The 17,863-nt window shown below is 42.9% G+C and overlaps 1 protein-coding gene across 12 annotated transcripts in view; it reads right to left on the minus strand.

Moving 5' to 3' along the window:
- Nucleotides 1–1,688: 1,688 nt before the first annotated feature.
- FCHO1 (FCH and mu domain containing endocytic adaptor 1) overlaps nucleotides 1,689–17,863 on the minus strand; it is a 103,050-nt gene continuing 86,875 nt past the window's right edge. For all 12 annotated transcript variants that reach the window (XM_073660222.1, XM_073660395.1, XM_073660434.1 and 9 more), the window contains 3 exons: nucleotides 14,227–14,285; nucleotides 13,884–14,048; nucleotides 1,689–2,241 (listed from right to left, as the gene is read on the minus strand). In XM_073660222.1, the coding sequence (XP_073516323.1) occupies nucleotides 2,222–2,241; nucleotides 13,884–14,048; nucleotides 14,227–14,285 (244 nt within the window). In that variant the 3' untranslated portion in view covers nucleotides 1,689–2,221. The remainder of the gene's footprint in view (nucleotides 2,242–13,883; nucleotides 14,049–14,226; nucleotides 14,286–17,863) is intronic.

Here is a 17,863-nt window from a genome sequence, read left to right on the forward strand (position 1 = left end):
AGAAGGAGCGGGAGGAGACACAGGACACAGTACAGGGGCACTTCACTTGATACCCAATAATTACTAAACTAATAGCAACCTGAATGTTGCTCTTCATGGGTCAGAGAAAGCAGAAATGGTTTATTCTGCCTACAAAAGAGCTTAGGGAGTGCTAGATAGTGAACAGAGACAACAGCAATGGGCTGCCTCTTTTGGACCCTGTGATCACCATGTGCCCACTAACATGGTAGAGCAGCCAAGGAGGTGTTTATGAACTTATGGGGAACAAAACAAAAATGAATCAAGATTTGTTTTGAAGGTCATTTGAAATAATGTAGACAGAATGATAGGGTTTATTTTATTAGGTTTAGTTTGAATTATTTTAATGAAAAAAAACAACAACAACAAAAAAAAAAAACACAGTGTAGAGGCAGGGTCTAACACTAGGGGAGGGAGAAAAATGTAAAAGTAAAATACTATATCTGGTTTTAGTGCTATATTTAGAACATTATTTAAATAAAATTACCTTAGAAGCCCAAGTGATTTATAAATAATGTACACCTCAAAATATAGAGTACACTAAAAATTAAAGGGGTTGTCCACTACTGGACAACCTCTTTTTAATAGCTGCAGTCTATGGCAGAAAAAAAAAAGTGCATACTTACGTCCTGGATCAGCGCCGCTCCTGGGATCTCCCGGTCGTCTCTCCCAGCAGTCATGCAATATTTTGTTTCATGAAACTATGGATCTGATGAACTAGAGAAGACTGCAGTTGACAGCGGCTGTGACATAATGGAGAGACAACCTGGAGATCGCAGGATCTTGGAAGTCAGCATGCCCCTTTTTTCCTGCACCAGACTGCAGCGATTTAAAGGGATTGTCCAATAGTGGGAAACCCCTTTAAAGTAGTTGTTGTATTATCGAACCTATTAGCTACTCACTAATTATTGGTGATTTAATCACTAGTGGTCCTTTTTGCAGGTCAGTCCCATAAACATTGACTAGAGCCCTGGCTGTAATTAGTAGCTGTCCCAGTAGACAGTCCCCCCCTACCTAACCACAGGCTAGGTGATAAAGGAGTTGTCCCATGATCTCAACTTATCAAAAGTTGGTTTTCCCGTTTTCACAAGTATGGCTTGAACACAGTGACATAACAATGCAAAATAGATTTTGCTTGTTTGTTGGGATTGACAGCGTATGTACAGGGTCAGGGGCGAACCATTGTTTGCAGATTATCTCCCTGAGTAAGTGGGCTTTCTTTATCACTGGCCTGGTTAAAACATTCAGGCCCTGTGACTTACAAAATTCTGTAGGCAAACAGTCTAGGGTATGTACACACGCTGTCTTTCAACAGAGTACACTCCGTTACCAACCGGAAAAAGTGCTAAATAAAAGAAAAGGTTAAAAAAAAGTAACTTGATCATTCTTCCAGTTGGAAGCTGCTCACTAGTTAATACAAGTAAAAAAACAAACAAAAAAAACAAACAAACACTGATGGTAAGGAGTTTGGAAGAAAACACTCAAAAAATGACAGAAGAGACACCCAAACATAGCCCGGTTCTTCAGGAATAAAAACATTGATTTCTGAAAAACTCAGCGGGTACAAACATGTCTAAAAGATGCAGTGTGCACATACACTAAGAAACACCATTTTAGTGTGCACTTTAAGTTAGATATCAAACAAACCAGCACAACTTCTTTTTGACGGCCATCATTTTTATTTGATATGTACACACAATATATATACCTTTATAATATATTTTTTCTAATACTCAACCTTTCATAAAGACAAAACTAAATGGTGGAAACAGTACAAATATGTATATACAGTGCGCATGTGCAATGTATTCTTATAAATGTACAGGCATCAGTCTCACATACACAATGCATTAGCTTCAACAGAAAAGAGTCATGAAAATACTGTGTACCCCTGTAACAGAACTAGGGGACTACTAAACCTCTGATGAAAATGATTATCAAACTGCAAATACAAATAAATGATGATTTCAGAAGTGCCCGGGAACGATCTCTTGTAGTATAACTGCTCACCCTGCGGCCCACACCAGTGCCAAATGCCATAAAAATATCCAACAATCTCGTTAAAAACTCTAAAGTGCTTGTACAATCCATACTACGCTTACAGGCAGCATCCATTTATGTGAATCTTCCACCCTCTTCTGAGCACAGCCACTCTCCAGTAAAGACTGGAAACTGCAGTTTCCCAAGTAAACTCGATCTGGTCTCAGCAAACAAGATATTTACCTAAAATAAAACAAGACATGCAACTCAGTAAAAAGGAAAAATAATTAGTCACCTCTAAAAATGCACACACAATACATGACTCCACCAATAATGACCAGCTCACTTCACCAATCCTTCTGGTCACCAAATTAACTAATTGATATTAAAACATAATTGGCTAGCCTTCCAGATATAACCTCTGAAAATGGACCGGTCACCATGCCAAAAGTGACCTGTTTTTGCTCTCATTTTATTCTTGCTGCTCCTCTGAATAATTTGGCTTTTTTCTTTTTAAATCTACCATACAGTGCCAGAGATACAGTACAGACCAAAAGTTTGGACACACCTTCTCATTTAAAGATTTTTCTGTATTTTCATGACTATGAAAATTGTACATTCACACTGAAGGCATCAAAACTATGAATTAACACATGTGGAATTATATACTTAACAAAAAACTGTGAAACAACTGAAAATGTCTTATATTCTAGGTTCTTCAAAGTAGCCACCTTTTGCTTTGATGACTGCTTTGCACACTCTTGGCATTCTCTTGATGAGCTTCAAGAGGTAGTCACCGGAAATGGTTTTCACTTCACAGGTGTGCCCTGTCAGGTTTAATAAGTGGGATTTATTGCCTTATAAATGGGGTTGGGACCATCAGTTGTGTTGTGCAGAAGTCAGGTGGATACACGGATGCACACGGGAGCGATTTAACCTTATCACCGAACAGCTGTAAATACTCGGCCGGAGCATACTCGCCGAAAGGGTTAATAGAACATACTCACTCAACACTAATAAAGACTTCTGATTTAAGATGAACTATAGGGACTTGGCATAGACCCTGCCAGGGAAAGATGTGTGAGAACTCTGCTCCAACGCCCTTTTATATACCATTTTTACAGGCAAACGCGCTTCAAAATCCACACAGAATCCCCTATCTACTCGGTCTTCATAGCAACTCGACCCGACTGAAGAATCCCACTGAGGAGACCAGTGGTCGGACCACAGGACACAGATCCCTTTTGCGGCCTGACGCCAGGAGGCGCTTCTTCTGCCGAGTGACCTAACTGGGAGACGGAGGCCCTCTACACAGATGGTGCCAAAGCCGGTACCCTTACGGAGAGATGCGGCCCAGCCCGAAACGTCGCAGTCTAAGGTAAGCAGATGGGACTGTCCCTTCTGCGTCTCAGGCAAGCTGTTCCTGGCGTGCGCAGAAGAGAACACCAGAGCTCCTGAGACCAATTACCCTTTGTGGTCATGGATTGGTGACGTGCTCACACTGGCCTGCGGCGTCTGGGGGGCAGGTGTGGTCTCCTCTACCTCTCTCTGGAGCCCCTTTACCAGCATCGCCATTACAACTTTTTTGGTGCCAATTCCACCATCTTGAGGGAAAACAGAGCAAGCTGAACAATGCTGCCCACTTGTCTCCTCCTCCTCCTCACACTTGGCAAGAAAACCTATTTTTTTTTTTTTACAGAAAGACTGTCATCCTCATCAGATCATTGGCGGCAATATCAGCATCTTTTAAATCACACAGTAAGAGAAACCCTGTCATAAAAAGCCAGGGTCACTGGCCCAATTTTTTCTCCTTTTGGAAGACACAGGACGCCATATCAGACAAGCTTTTTAAGTACTCTACTGCCATCTTCTGTCCAAACAGGATTACAACAGCTGTTTCTCCAACATAGTAGAACATTGCATGTTACAAATTCTGAACAATTTTGCTGTCTTCTACAGACCATTTTAAATTACAATAGTTCTCCAATTCACCCAATATGATTGTATAAATTTCCACATATGAACAGGTGAGGATTCATCTATGTGCGCACATCTCAACATGTGAAATACAACAACGAGCACGCAAAAGACTGAAGACACTTCAACACCTCGTAGACAAGGCGGACTAGACAAATTCTTTAAGAAACTACTCCACAAGCAACTTTAAAAATAAATATCGGCTTCCTGACCTCTTGCCCCGTGCTCAATTGAACACCCAGAATTTAGCAATGATGAATCTCAAACTGCTGACTCGACACCCATATCCAGTTCATTCCTTAAAAAGACCCTGGCACAAGAAATAAAACCCTTTATGCAAGAACTGTCAGGGCCCAGGTCTGACCTGAAGCAAATAGGACATAGAGTGGACTCCCTGGAGTCCTTGAATTCTCAGATACCCTAAAGGCGCAAGTAGCCTACTATCAACATCAGCGCAACTCTACAATTCTCACTCTGGAAGACCAAGAGAAAAGACGAGTTACTTACCGGTAACGGGATTTCTCAGAGCCCATGACGGCACCACGGAGAGAGGGGATCCGCCCTTCAAGGACAGGAAACCTACAGATAAAAGGGCAGTGCCTCTCTCCCGCATCAGTTGTTTACAGAGCATGAGAGGACCACCAGGTTAGTAACAAAAAATTTTACAATTTAAGACCTCGTCAGACACACCACGTGGCTACAATAATTAACTAGCAAGTGTGCGCACCCACATGTGAAGGGAGGGAATGTACGGGTGCCGTCATGGGCTCTGAGAAATCCCGTTACCGGTAAGTAACTCGTCTTTCTCCTTCCCCCATGACGGCACCACGGAGAGAATTACAGAGAAGTGACTCATTAGGGGGGGACCACAGCTTCCAGAACCCTACTCCAGAAAGTAAGGTCCGAAAAAGAGGTTAAGTCTAGCCGGTAGTGATTAAAGAAGGTAGAGGGGGGGGGGGGGAAGACCAGGTTGCCGCTCTACATATCTGCTCTATCTTAGCACCGGCCTACTCCGCCCAGGAGGCTTCTTATTGTTCTGCCATGGATTCCCCGGATTAGCACAGAAAGTAGGGTGCACCATTTCCTGACTTCTATGGAAATTGGAAGCTATCTTCAGAAGATAAAGTAGCTCCGGAACCGACCCATCTTCTAGGATCTGTATAGACAAAGGATTAACCGAAAAAGCTTGGATGTCATAAACTTACCATGCTGAAGTCAGGGCCACCGGGATAATAGTCTTTATTGTGAAGACCCTGAATCCATGGGTTCAAGCAAAGGCTTGTTACAGCCGTAAGCACTGGATTCACATCCCAGGGTGCCATCTTTGGACTGAAAATGGGCCTAGATCCAAACTCACTTTCACATTCCTTGCTTATTCAATGAAGGTTGGACACTGTTCCAGTAGTCCACGGCTAAAAAGGTCCACTTGCAATTCTCTTCCTCTTTATATGAGGTGCTGTTAAAGATAAAAGGTGAGACTTCGCCATCTGAACTGATTAGACATAAGTGTCATTAGGGATCTTGGCAGAGTTCCTCCATAATGGTTTATGTAAGATAAAGCTACTCTATCGTATGACAAAACCTTTACATGGAGACCATGTATAGATGAATGGAGCTTTCTTATATACTGCCTAAAGCTTCTTCAGGTTAGAGGAACCGGGTCTTTAGAGGCAGCCCATGGGTGTGTACCTGTGACCATGCTACTACTGGAATGTAGGAGATTACTTATTAACAGCAATATTGCCTTGTTCAGAGTTGTGGCCAGACTGCCTTTAATTTTGACATATAGCAGGACTCCTTATTCTACCTTGGGAGACTACGGCTCTTACTCACTGCCCAGTGAGTTTTGCAGCACTCGATGGGTCTGCAGATAATCCTGAAATAGTTGAGGTAAACTATGGTCAATGCCTCTTCCTTTGATATGAGAGTTGTTTTAACTACTATAATCCTCCATAAAGCCTTAAGGCTCATTAACATCTGAATGGAAGGACACAAACTGAAAGCCTAAATCCTCATTTTATGCCAAGAACTATTCTCAGGAATTTGATGTTTCATGTGAATTGGAACCTGATTGTATACCTCCATAAACGCCTATACTACTATATTCCAATCTGGAACTGCAGATTTACTAGCAGTTCTTCTAGAGTCCATTTCCAATGATCTGACTCTCAGCAGCCCCTTCGGGTTGTAGCAAACCCAGGTAGGACTGGGTTAAATAATAGCTTTACAAGTCTTGATTAGGGCCCCTGGAGAGCTAAGCACTAGAGCAGGCTAGGCATTCACCTTAGTCAGACTGCTGGAGAGCAGAGCAGATGGTATGTGTCTTGGAGCTAATCAGAGACACAGGCCAGGCTCCACCAGTATTAGTGGTTACCCTGGATAAATATTGTTTTGTTTGATCAAGCTGGGTTAGCTGAGCTGTATATGAGTAGTCAGGGTCTGTCCTATTTAGTCAGTACTTGGACAAGACCAAAAATATTAATGTTTACGACTTCTGTGCAACATGTAAAAAGCAAGAAAACTATGCTCAATTGGACCAAACCCACAATGGCTGTATGAGCACTACATGATGCCTCCCACCTTTAAGGGTGAAAACGTACAAGGTTTATATTATTAGCTTGCAAAACTAAGGAAGCGCTCTCATTGTTACCCGCCTCCAATCGGCATTTCACCGAGCCAACTGAGCACCAGCCAGGAATACTGCTACCCTCAGTCTCAAAATAGAGGCTAGGATATTTTTCCCCCTGAATTCGGTAAGCTTGCCATGCACAGTTTACAGTCGCTTAACCTGGTTTTGTCAGACAAACTTAGTTGTGGAACCAGTACCCTTACGAAGAGGGACTATGAGGCACAGACACCCTATAAAAGCACTACAAGGCACAGGGGCACCCTGGAGCACTGAGAAACACTATGAGGTCCCATTAGGTACTAAAAGGCACTGTGAAGTGCTATGAGGTACTAACAGGCGCTATACGGCACTATGAATACATCATAAGGCACTATGATATGCTATGAGTCACTATGGTATGTTATGCTATGAAGAGCCATAAGGCGCTATGAAGTGCTATGAGGCACTACAAGACGCTATACGGCACTACAATGTGCTTTGAGACACTACAATGTGCCATGAGGCACTGTGAAGCGCTATGAGGCACTATAATGTGCCTAGAGCCACTATAATGTGCCATGAGGCACTGTGATGTGCTATGAGGCATTATGACATGTGCCACGAGGCACTATTAGGTGACATGAAGCGCTGTGCCAAGAGGCACCGCGCCATGATGTGCCGTGAGGCGCCGCGCCATGATGTACCGTGAGGCGCCGCGCCATGATGTGCCGTGAGGCACCGCGCCATGATGTGCCATGAGGCACCGCGCCATGATGTGCCATGAGGCACCGCGCCATGATGTGCCATGAGGCACCGCGCCATGATGTGCCATGAGGCACCACGCCATGATGTGCCATGAGGCACCACGCCATGATGTGCCATGAGGCACCACGCTATGATGTGCCATGAGGCACCACGCTATGATGTGCCATGAGGCACCACGCTATGATGTGCCATGAGGCACCACGCTATGACGAGCTATGCTATGACGCGCTATCTATGAGGCATTAAGATTTGCATCTGTGAGGCACTATGATGTAATATAAATTGCTATGATATGCTCTTTGTGAAGCGCAAAGAGGCTTTATAAGGCACTGTGAGGCACTGCGCTCAGATTTTTATTTAAAAGAGCAATCCCTGTGAATGAAGGATAAACCTTTCCTTTGGGTGGTAAATCTCAATTGTCAGACTAGCCCCACCCGAAGGAGCCAACTGATGAGATGCAGCTGGACAGCAGACATTCACGGACCATGTGCTGTATTAACACCATGTGCCGTCCTATGGATGGAGTAAACAGACTGGGGGACAACAGTAAAAACCTCAGTGTTAGTTTAACATTTACTGAGCAGATTGAGGCTCATTTTTGTGGTAAATTCTGAAGGCTAATCATGAGGCTCTGTGCAGCCCAGACATGTGTCTAACTTTAGCCTAGAGGTCTAAGGTCCAGCAAATTTTTAAAGCACGATGCCCTTAGTCCAGATGGGTTCTTACAGAACGCACCCACACTCACTTTTGAGTTTTGCGCTAACATCCTTCAGCCTTTCCTAGTAACCATAACAAGGAAAGGGCCCCATAACAAGGTAAACATTCACGAAGATCACTCACCACCAGCTGTACGGAATCGGAGGCTGGAACGAGTCACAGGCCTGTTCCTCACCCTCCGTCCATGCCTGAGTAATACTGGGGTGGTCCCAGGCAGGGGCGCCTTTAATAGTGTGCCGATCAAAGCTGGAGCTGCTACCCCCGGGCAGGGGCGCAGCTCAACAGGTGCTCCCATTGATGTGCAGAGCTGCAGCTGCCGATCCCAGACGGCGCAGTTCCACAGAAGCTTCTCCACTGATGCACGGAGCTGGAGCTGCCGATCCCAGACAGGGGCGCAGGTCCACAGCTGCTCTCTCACTGACGTGCAGAGCTGGAGATGCTGATCCCAGACAGGGGTGCAGTTACCACAGCAGCTTCTCCACTGATCCACGGAACTGGAGCTGCCGACCTCAGACAGGGGTGCAGGTCCACAGCTGCTCTCTCACGGACGTGCAGAGCTGGATCTGCCGACTCCAGACAGGGGCGCAGTTCCACGGCAGCCTCTCCCACCAGAGAACTGGCCATCAGGAGAGTTCATAGCTCTAAGGTGAGGTCGTGATCCACTCCTCCTCCTCTGGACCTCCCTTCGCACACCCTAAAGGCCCACTGACCTTAGCGGTGGCGCCTCAGGACACCGCACCAACCGAGGCAGGGGGACCCCCGCTGCCTGGATCGGACTGGCCGGGTCTGGCATCCCACGACGTCCACTTCTGTCTTCTGGCAACCCGCAGGTATGCCGGACTGTAGGATCCCATCAAGGACAGGAAACCAACTGATGCGGGAGAGAGGCACCGCCCTTTTATCTGTAGGTTTCCTGTCCTTGAAGGGCGGATCCCCTCTCTCCGTGGTGCCGTCATGGGGGAAGGAGAAAGAAGTACGTATACGTAAAAACCTGAGAATTGAAGGTGTCCTAGAATTCTTCGCACAAGAGGTTCACTAAAGAAATTTTCGCTTCTATAGTTGGCCTGGACAAAGTGAAATCATTGTAATTTAAAGACTACATAACGCCTTATGAAAAAAACCTAGACCATCAGACCCCTCCCAATCTGTGGCCTCTTGAGCTTTGTTGACAGTTCAACTGAAATGCCATCTCTATCCTACCAAAGCACCCAAATACAGATTTTCAAAGACAGCACAGTCCACCTTAGCAAAGAAAAGAAAGAGCATACCTCTTCTTGACGTCTTAGGAGTGAAAAATTAACCTACAGATGTTTATTTTCCTTCGGACTTGAAAGATGGTAAACCATCTCCATCTGCACACCAGAGGACCTTCTTGGAAGCCCCTGGAAGATAGCTTCAACTTCTTTCAACTGCAGAAACCTGAAGTATGGACAATGCTTAAGAACTCAACCTCTCCTAATGCCAGAAAACAGGCATCATGACACCCTCTTACATGAAGATCAAAGTTGATATCCATTTCAACTTAAGTCCTGGAAACAAAAGACACATTGCATTCTGTGCTACCCCCACCTTTACAGTTGCACTCCACAAGTTGCTAAAGTTCCACTAACCCACTTTTGCCAATTCATTTTTGTAAGCAGAATTCCCTGTCTTTTCTACAGGTGTTCCTTTTTCTAATTCAAATGCTGTTGTTAACTCATCTCCCTACATTACAGGCCAACTCACCACCTGAACTGTCTTGTCTGCTATACATTGGGATGTTACCCTGATCAGGCTGGCTTTGTTAACAGTAGAGAAGGAAAAGATAATTCTGCCAGGATTGTTCATTCGATCTCCTATGCCCTGAGGGTGAGAATCTCCTTGACCCTTCTTACAACTGATGCAGAAAAATATGTTTGACAAAATTGTTTGGCATTACATGGCGGGCACTTTGGAAGGGTTTGATTTCCCATCCGAATTTACTGTCGCTCTACTCCCAACCTTACCGAGAATAAAAGTGAATACTAACGACCATGTGAGATTTCAGTTTTTGTTTTTTAAGAAATTTGCAAAAAGTTCTACATTTGTTTGTTTTTTTTCAGTCAAGATGGGGTGCAGAGTGTACTTTAATGAGAAAAACATGAACTTTTTAGAACTTACCAAATGGCTGCAATGAAACAAAGAGTGAAAAATGTAAAGGGGTGTGAATACTTTCTGTACCCACTGTACTATAAGAGGAGCTACTCCACTTCAGTTTTTGGGTGTTGACATACTCTGCTAACAGTACAGAATACAAAGGACTAAGGACAAGAGAACAACTGGGAAGGAGGAAAACAACAAAAAAAAAAAAGATAAAATTTTGTTGTGCTCAGAAATAGTCCCAAGGTGCTCAAATGGTCTCAAATGAGTCAACCCTTGCATTCAATATGGCAGTCATGTTTTCCATGCAACAAATATCGCAAATTCTTCTGAGATATTCTTGGCAAGACAGAGGAAATACCCGCTTCCAGCAACAAGCCATCAAACACCTGGTAGCCATTAATAAATACAAGAGCAGCTTGGACGAGGTTCTACCCACGCCTTTAGGAGGGATGTTAAGGAGATAGACAGATGGGTCTAAGGGAACCACTGTAAAGAACACTGCTTGAATCAGACTCGACTATCACCCAAAATGAAGACAATTTAGTACATGATCAGAAGATGTGTGTTAGAGACCCCACTGAAGACCCACAGTGCTAGCAGATATCTGGAATTTGGGGATTCCTCTTGAAGTTCTGGGGTATGGTATCAAGACATGAGAATCTTGTATTGGTTTTCTTTATACAGGGTACATATTGAAGTTTTAGCTGCTTTAGTCCAAACAGTCTGCAAAAGCCATGGTGTCCATTCTCTACCCAGCAAGGACTCCCATTTAGTCATACAGGACAGTTTGACAAATGAGTCCCCTTGAGATCAGTTAATTATCCTATAAATATCAGATATCAACCCCTTAGTGGATGGGCCTCTCGTGTATATCCTTTCAAATTCAGTTAGGGATGAAATGTTACAGGAGCCAAAGATACAGTTATATGAAAAAGTTTGGGCACCCCTATTAATCTTAAGCTTAATGTTTTATAAAAAATTGTTGTTTTTGCAACAGCTATTTCAGTTTGATATATGTAATAACTGTTGGACACAGTAATGTTTCTGCCTTGAAATGAGGTTTATTGTACTAACAGAAAATGTGCAATCTGCATTCAAACAAATTTTGACAGGTGCATAAGTATGGGCCCCCTTATCATTTTCTTGTTTTAAATACTCCTACCTACTTTTTACTGACTTACTAAAGCACTTTTTTTGGTTTTGTAACCTCACTGAGCTTTGAACTTCATAGCCAGGTGTATGCAATCATGAGAAAAGCTACTTAAAGTGGCCACTTGCAAGTTGTTCTCCTGTTTAAATCTCCTCTGAAGAGTGGCATCATGGGCTCCTCAAAACAACTGTCAAATGATCTGAAAACAAAGATTATTCAACATAGTTGTTCAGGGGAAGGATACAAAAAGCTGTCTCAGAGATTTAACCTGTCAGTTTCCACTGTGAGGAACATAGTAAGGAAATGGAAGAATACAGGGACAGTTCTTGTTAAGGCCAGAAGTGGCAGGCCAAGAAAAACATCAGAAAGGCAGAGAAGAAGAATGGTGAGATCAGTCAAGGACAATCCTCAGACTTCCTCCAGAGAGCTGCAGCATCAACTTGCTGCAGATGGTGTCACTGTGCATCGGTCAACTATACAACGCACTTTGCACAAGGAGAAGGTGTATGGGAGAGTGATGCGAAAGAAGCCGTTTCTGCAAGCACGCCACAAACAGTCGGCTGAGGTATGCAAAAGCACATTTGGAGAAGCCAATTTCTTTTTGGAAGAAGGTCCTGTGGACTGATGAAACCAAGATTGAGTTGTTTGGTCATACAAAAAGGCGTTATGCATGGTGGCAAAAAAAATAGCATTCCAAGAAAAACACTTGCTACCCACAGTAACATTTGGTGGAGGTTCAATCATGCTTTGGGGCTGTGTGGCCAATGCCGGCACCGGAAATCTTGTTAAAGTTGAGGGACGCATGGATTCCACTCAGTATCAGCAGATTCTTGACAATGTTCAAGAATCAGTGATAAAGTTGAAGTTACACAGGGGATGGATCTTTCAGCAAGACAATGATCCAAAATACCGCTCCAAATCTACTCAGGCATTCATGCAGAGGAACAATTACAATGTTCTGGAATGGCCATCCCAGTCCCCAGACCTGAATATCATTGAACATCTGTGGGATCATTTGAAGAGGGCTGTCCATGCTTGGCGACCATCAAACTTAACTGAACTGGAATTGTTTTGTAAAGAGGAATGGTCAAAAATACCTTCATCCAGGATCCAGGAAATCATTAAAAGCTACAGGAAGCGACTAGAGGCTGTTATTTTTGCAAAAGGAGGATCTACTAAATATTAATGTCACTTTTCTGGTGAGGTGCCCATACTTATGCACCGGTCAAATTTTGTTTGAATGCAGATTGCACATTTTGTGTTAGTACAATAAACCTCATTTCAAGGCAGAAACATTACTGTGTCCAACAGTTATTACATATATCAAACTGAAATAGCTGTTCAAAAACACCAATTTTTATAAAACATTAAGCTTAAGATTAATAGGGGTGCCCAAACTTTTTCATAACTGTAGATATTGCTAAATGCTTGATCTGCATGTATGGGAAAAATTCACGGTTGGTACAGGAAAATTAGATTTCATATGTTCAAATGAGTCAATCTTCAATGAGTTCCCACCGACCAAATCTGAAAACCATTGAGGATTCTAAACTATTTAGTAAATATGGGTTAGTAGATGAAGGATGCCATAGGGAAATTCATAGATAAAAGATTAAAACATCTCCTGCAGGCGAGTCCGATATCTCTAGTAAACTGCATTGGTCCCAGTAGCTGAGTAGACCTCCTAAGGTCGGCCAGACCATAAAAAGGAGTTTGAATGAATAGGTGCTAACCTAAGCTTCTCGATTTCCGTCCATTTATTATAAGCCCACAGTGAGGCCCAAGGGGAGACTCACTTTTCATGTATTGATATATTAAGATAGAGGAGCTCAGTAGATGAAAGACTAGAGTTACAAACTTGATTCACAGTTAACTCAATCTACAGCCAACTATGTACCGTGAAACAGATTATAGAAGCCAATTGGTTTAGAATTTTAATTAAAAAAAAAAACAGTTGTCCATGAAGCTGGCTGTGGCTTTTAAAAGAGACTCGGATGGTCATAAGTGGATAATATTATTAGCAACGGTTATCCATTTACAAGTTTATTATTGGCATTCACCTCTGTGCCTTGTATTCTGTATACAAACAATGTACACCATCTAACAATCCAGTTCATTTTGAATAAACAATGTGAGGCAAGTCAAAATGTTTAAAAAAAAAAAAAAGAAGTATAAAACTAAAGATGTAAGGAAAAATGGAGGAATAGCTCATACAAAGTATATAAACTGGATCATTTTTCCTGTAGCCATGAACTTCATCCAAATGTTTTTACTGGATCAGCTAATAGCCACACCAATAGTTTGGGAGGCAGCCACATGCTGGCCTGTAGCTTTTTGTCATTTATATTGATAATGGATAATATGATATTCTGTGTATACCTTTTTATACGTAGGGTAGAATTTACCAGTTTATTCACTCTCTTGCACACAGCAATCATATCGGTATTCAATGTTAACTATTCAGTGGGCGAATCTTGAAGATTGAGGTCCACAAGAAGAGATTTCAGGACACTATTTGAAGTGTAAAATGCTGAAAAAAATTATTACCTGCTGCAAACCTTTTCTTGACCAGTGACATCCTATACCCTGATCCAACAAGCTCTATGTCCACTCCAGACAATGTGCGACCCTCACATGTAAACTGTGCAGCAGCTGGAGAGGGAGTGCTGCAGCTACGAAGAGGCAGCCAACGTGCATACAGCTTGCCGTAGCCTGTAAGATTGAGCAATGTTAAAAACTATTGTGCAAAACACACATGTACCATATACATTTTTTTCATAGTATTTTTCTAAAAATTCACATGTTCACTGCAAACTGGCAGAGCTGGTAACTTTAGAAAGGTTTTACCCAAATGCCCCATTATTTTACATATTGTCTAATATCCCTTTACCATCTTTTTCCTTTCCAGGTGATGCATTGGGTATTTGCCATAGCAGTCTTCTCTCTGAGCTGGAAAAAAAAAAAAAAAAAGCGAAAAATATAAAGAAAATGAATGTGTTTGTTGTCAGATGCATGCTAAATGACTTCAACAGGACAGTGATGAAGATTCAGACCTCTGGAAATTTCAAAACAGCATTTAAGTCAATGGCCCCGATTCATTAAGACTGGTGTTTCGTACGCCATTGTGAGGCTATGTGCCCACGATGCAGAATTGAAGCAGAAAATTTCCGCAGCATTTCTGCATGTTCTTGGCAGTAAAAACGCATGCGGATTTGACTTGTGTTTTTTCAAATGCATTGTGACCTCAAATCCACATGCGGAAATGCACAAATAATGGACATGCTGCGGATTTTTCCACAGCATGTGCACAGAACATGTGGATTTTCATTGGGGATCATGGGCACGGATTACCAAGCGTTTTGCAAGCGTTTACGCTGCGCAAATTCCGCATCAAAAACGCTTGAAAAAACGCATAGCGTCATGCAGCCTTAATTAGGGGGTCCTGTAGGGACCGCTCCCCACCTGGTTTCTCTCTCCCCTGCACACACCCAGGTAAGATTTGTTCGGGACGCTAATACCATGACTGGCCATTTGGTGTTAAGTTATAGATAGGTATATTGCTTTTGGCGTTTTGAGCTCCCCTTTACCCAGGGTTATTTCCAACATTATATCTGCCTAAGTGCTATTTTCCCTCATATTCCTAAGGCTGAGTTCACACGATGCGTATTTCATCATGCAGTTGCGTAAACGCCGCGGAAACGCATTAAAAACGCATGGTAGAAGGGCAGCAATGTTCCCCAATTGAAATCCGCATGTGCTGTGCCCATGATGCGGATTTTTCCGCAGCGTAAACGCTGCGCTCAAAAATCCGCAGCATGTCAATTAATTTTGCGCAAACGCGGCGTTTTCGCCACCATTGACTTGCATTAGAACGTGCCAATTCCGCAAGACTGCATTTGTACTTGCGCTATTGGCGCGTTCTAATGTGTGGATGGTACCCGGGTGTGGAGGAGAGGAGAGTCTCATCCACACCCAGGTACCATTAAAAAAGCTGTAAAAACAAGAATAAAATAAAAAATAAATGTATACTTACCTTCTGTCGGCCCGTGCTGCGCTCCTGCTTGGTTCCCGGCACTTTGCAGTGAGTTGAAGGACCTGCGCTGACGTCAGAGTCATGTGACGGGTCACGCGACGCTGACGTCGGCAGGTCTTTCAATTCAAAGTTGCCGGCGAGGGAGAATGGATTGAGCAGGACAGCGCGGGCCATCGGAGGTAAGTATATACACTCTCTCGGGTCACACTATATAAATCCATGCTGTTTGCATGGATTTATATAGTGTGACCTAGTTGTCAAGCACTTTCCAGGTGATTCTAAAATCGCCTGGAAAGCGCTTGTCAATTCACATGCGGAAACGCATGTGAATCCGCATGTATTCCGCAGGAAAAACGCATGCACAATCTGCATGCGTTTTTTCTGCCAGGGAGATGCAGAAATTTTCTGCTTCATTTCTGCATCGTGTGCACATACCCTCAGGGATTTATGTGTTATCTCTTACATTTATGCACCTTTGGGCATTTTATTAAGGCTAACACATAAATCCCTGAGGCTGTGTGCCCACGTTGCGGAAATGAAGCAGAAAATTTCTGCTTCATTTCCGCATGTCCTCTCCCGGAAAAACGCATGCGGAATTCCGCACGCGTTTATCGCGCGTTTTCGACATGCGGAATTGCCTTCCGTTTTTTCATGCATTGAATAAGGCAATTCCGCATGCGGAAACGCAAAATTAATGAACATGCTGCGGATTTTTGAACGCAGCATAAACGCTGCGGAAAAATCCGCAGCATGGGCATAGAACTTGCGTATTCTCATTGGGGACCATGGGGTGCGGAAAAACAAGCGTTTTACAAGCGTATACGCTGCGGAAAATCCACATCAAAAACGCTTGTAATCCGCAACGTGGGCACACAGCCTTAATGTGCAGGGTATACAATTTCCCCATTACTGTCCTGTCTACATTTGTATGTCATGTCAGTTTTTCAATAAAAATGTATGCTTTTTCTATATCACATACTCCTTTTTTCTCCGGTCTACAATATATAGTGGAGTGATTTTCTAAATGGACCTCAGTGCCCAACTGTGGTGCTATAGGTCCATTAGTATGATATGGGTTGTGTGTATATCTTAATTATGAATGTGCAGGAATAAGAGGTGCTAAATTCATTAACAAACACACACTACTTAATAAATACTCCGTATTTGATCAGTGGCATGCCCTTTGCCAGTCGGGCACTGAAGTAACATTTCTGGGTTCTTCCCAAGCTCCGCTCATTTAGCCTGAGCTACCTGTAGTGTGAAAATGTCAAAAATGTCTCGAAGTTTTTGGGCAACTCCGAAGTGCACAAGAATCTTGTGACTTTTTAAAGTGTTTCAGTCCAGTTTTCTGGCATAAACACTTAAATGAATCGGTCCCAATGTGTTTATTATTATTATGAGCAACACATAAATTAAGTATTTTTTTTTTTTACAAGTTTTTCCTCCTCCCAGGCCGACATGCCTATTTTAATCTGTGTCCTGTATTACTGCACGGCACTGAAAGGGCATAAGAGTTAGGACAGTGTCCTGATCTCCAATGCATGCGCAGATCACAACCTTTACATAAAATGGTAGGAGCAAGAGGTCATATTTGTGGAGCCCAACAAACTGCAATGGGCCCACAGCTCCGGCCTGGACCTGCGTTGCAGGAAGCTTTTCATAGCACAGATCCAGGGCAATGAAGACTTGCCATCACTAGGAAGAGGGCCACGGCAGTGTTAGAACAAGGACAAAGCTGCTGCACTGTTGGGGGCCAGTGGTTGCACTGTGATGTCAAACTAAACTTTCCCCCTTCACATTGTATTCAGCCAGGTAAGGAAGTCATGACTGAAAACAAGAGGGAGCAAATCCTTCCCATAGAAGCAGCTATCATTATGCAGGTTACACTACCATTGCTTTGCTTGAAAATGCAAAGGATTTTCATGAGAAATATGAATTTTTTTTCTTTTTGAATTTGTGAAAATATGAAAAACTACAAAATCTAAAAAACAATTCATAAGAGCTCATAATTAATACATCTATATATTTTCATGCTATTCCCTTTAAAGGCGTTGGTTGTTCACCATTTGTTCAAATTTCAGATATGCCATACAAAGACGCATATATTGGCATAAACAATGCAACATTCAGTATATCACAAAAGTGAGTACACCCCTCACATTTTTTGTAAATATTTTATTATATCTTTTCATGGGACAACACTGAAGATATGACACTTTGATACAATGTAAAGTAGTCAGTGTACAGCTTGTATAACAGTGTACATTTGGTGTGCTCTCTAAATAACTCACACACAGCATTAATGTCTAAATCGCTGGTAAAGAGTGAGTACACCCTTAAGTGAAAATGGCCAAATTGTGCCCAAATTGTCAATATTTTGTGTGACCACCATTATTTTCTAGCACTGCCTTAACTCTTGGGAATGGAGTTCACCGGAGCTTCACAGGTTGCCACTGGAATCCTCTTCCTCCATGACAAACTCATGGAGCTAGTG

This window comes from Phyllobates terribilis, unplaced genomic scaffold, assembly GCF_046119375.1.
Source record: "Phyllobates terribilis strain yellow unplaced genomic scaffold, ASM4611937v1 Scaffold_1__5_contigs__length_1240528914, whole genome shotgun sequence".
NCBI classification, from domain to species: Eukaryota; Metazoa; Chordata; class Amphibia; order Anura; family Dendrobatidae; genus Phyllobates; species Phyllobates terribilis.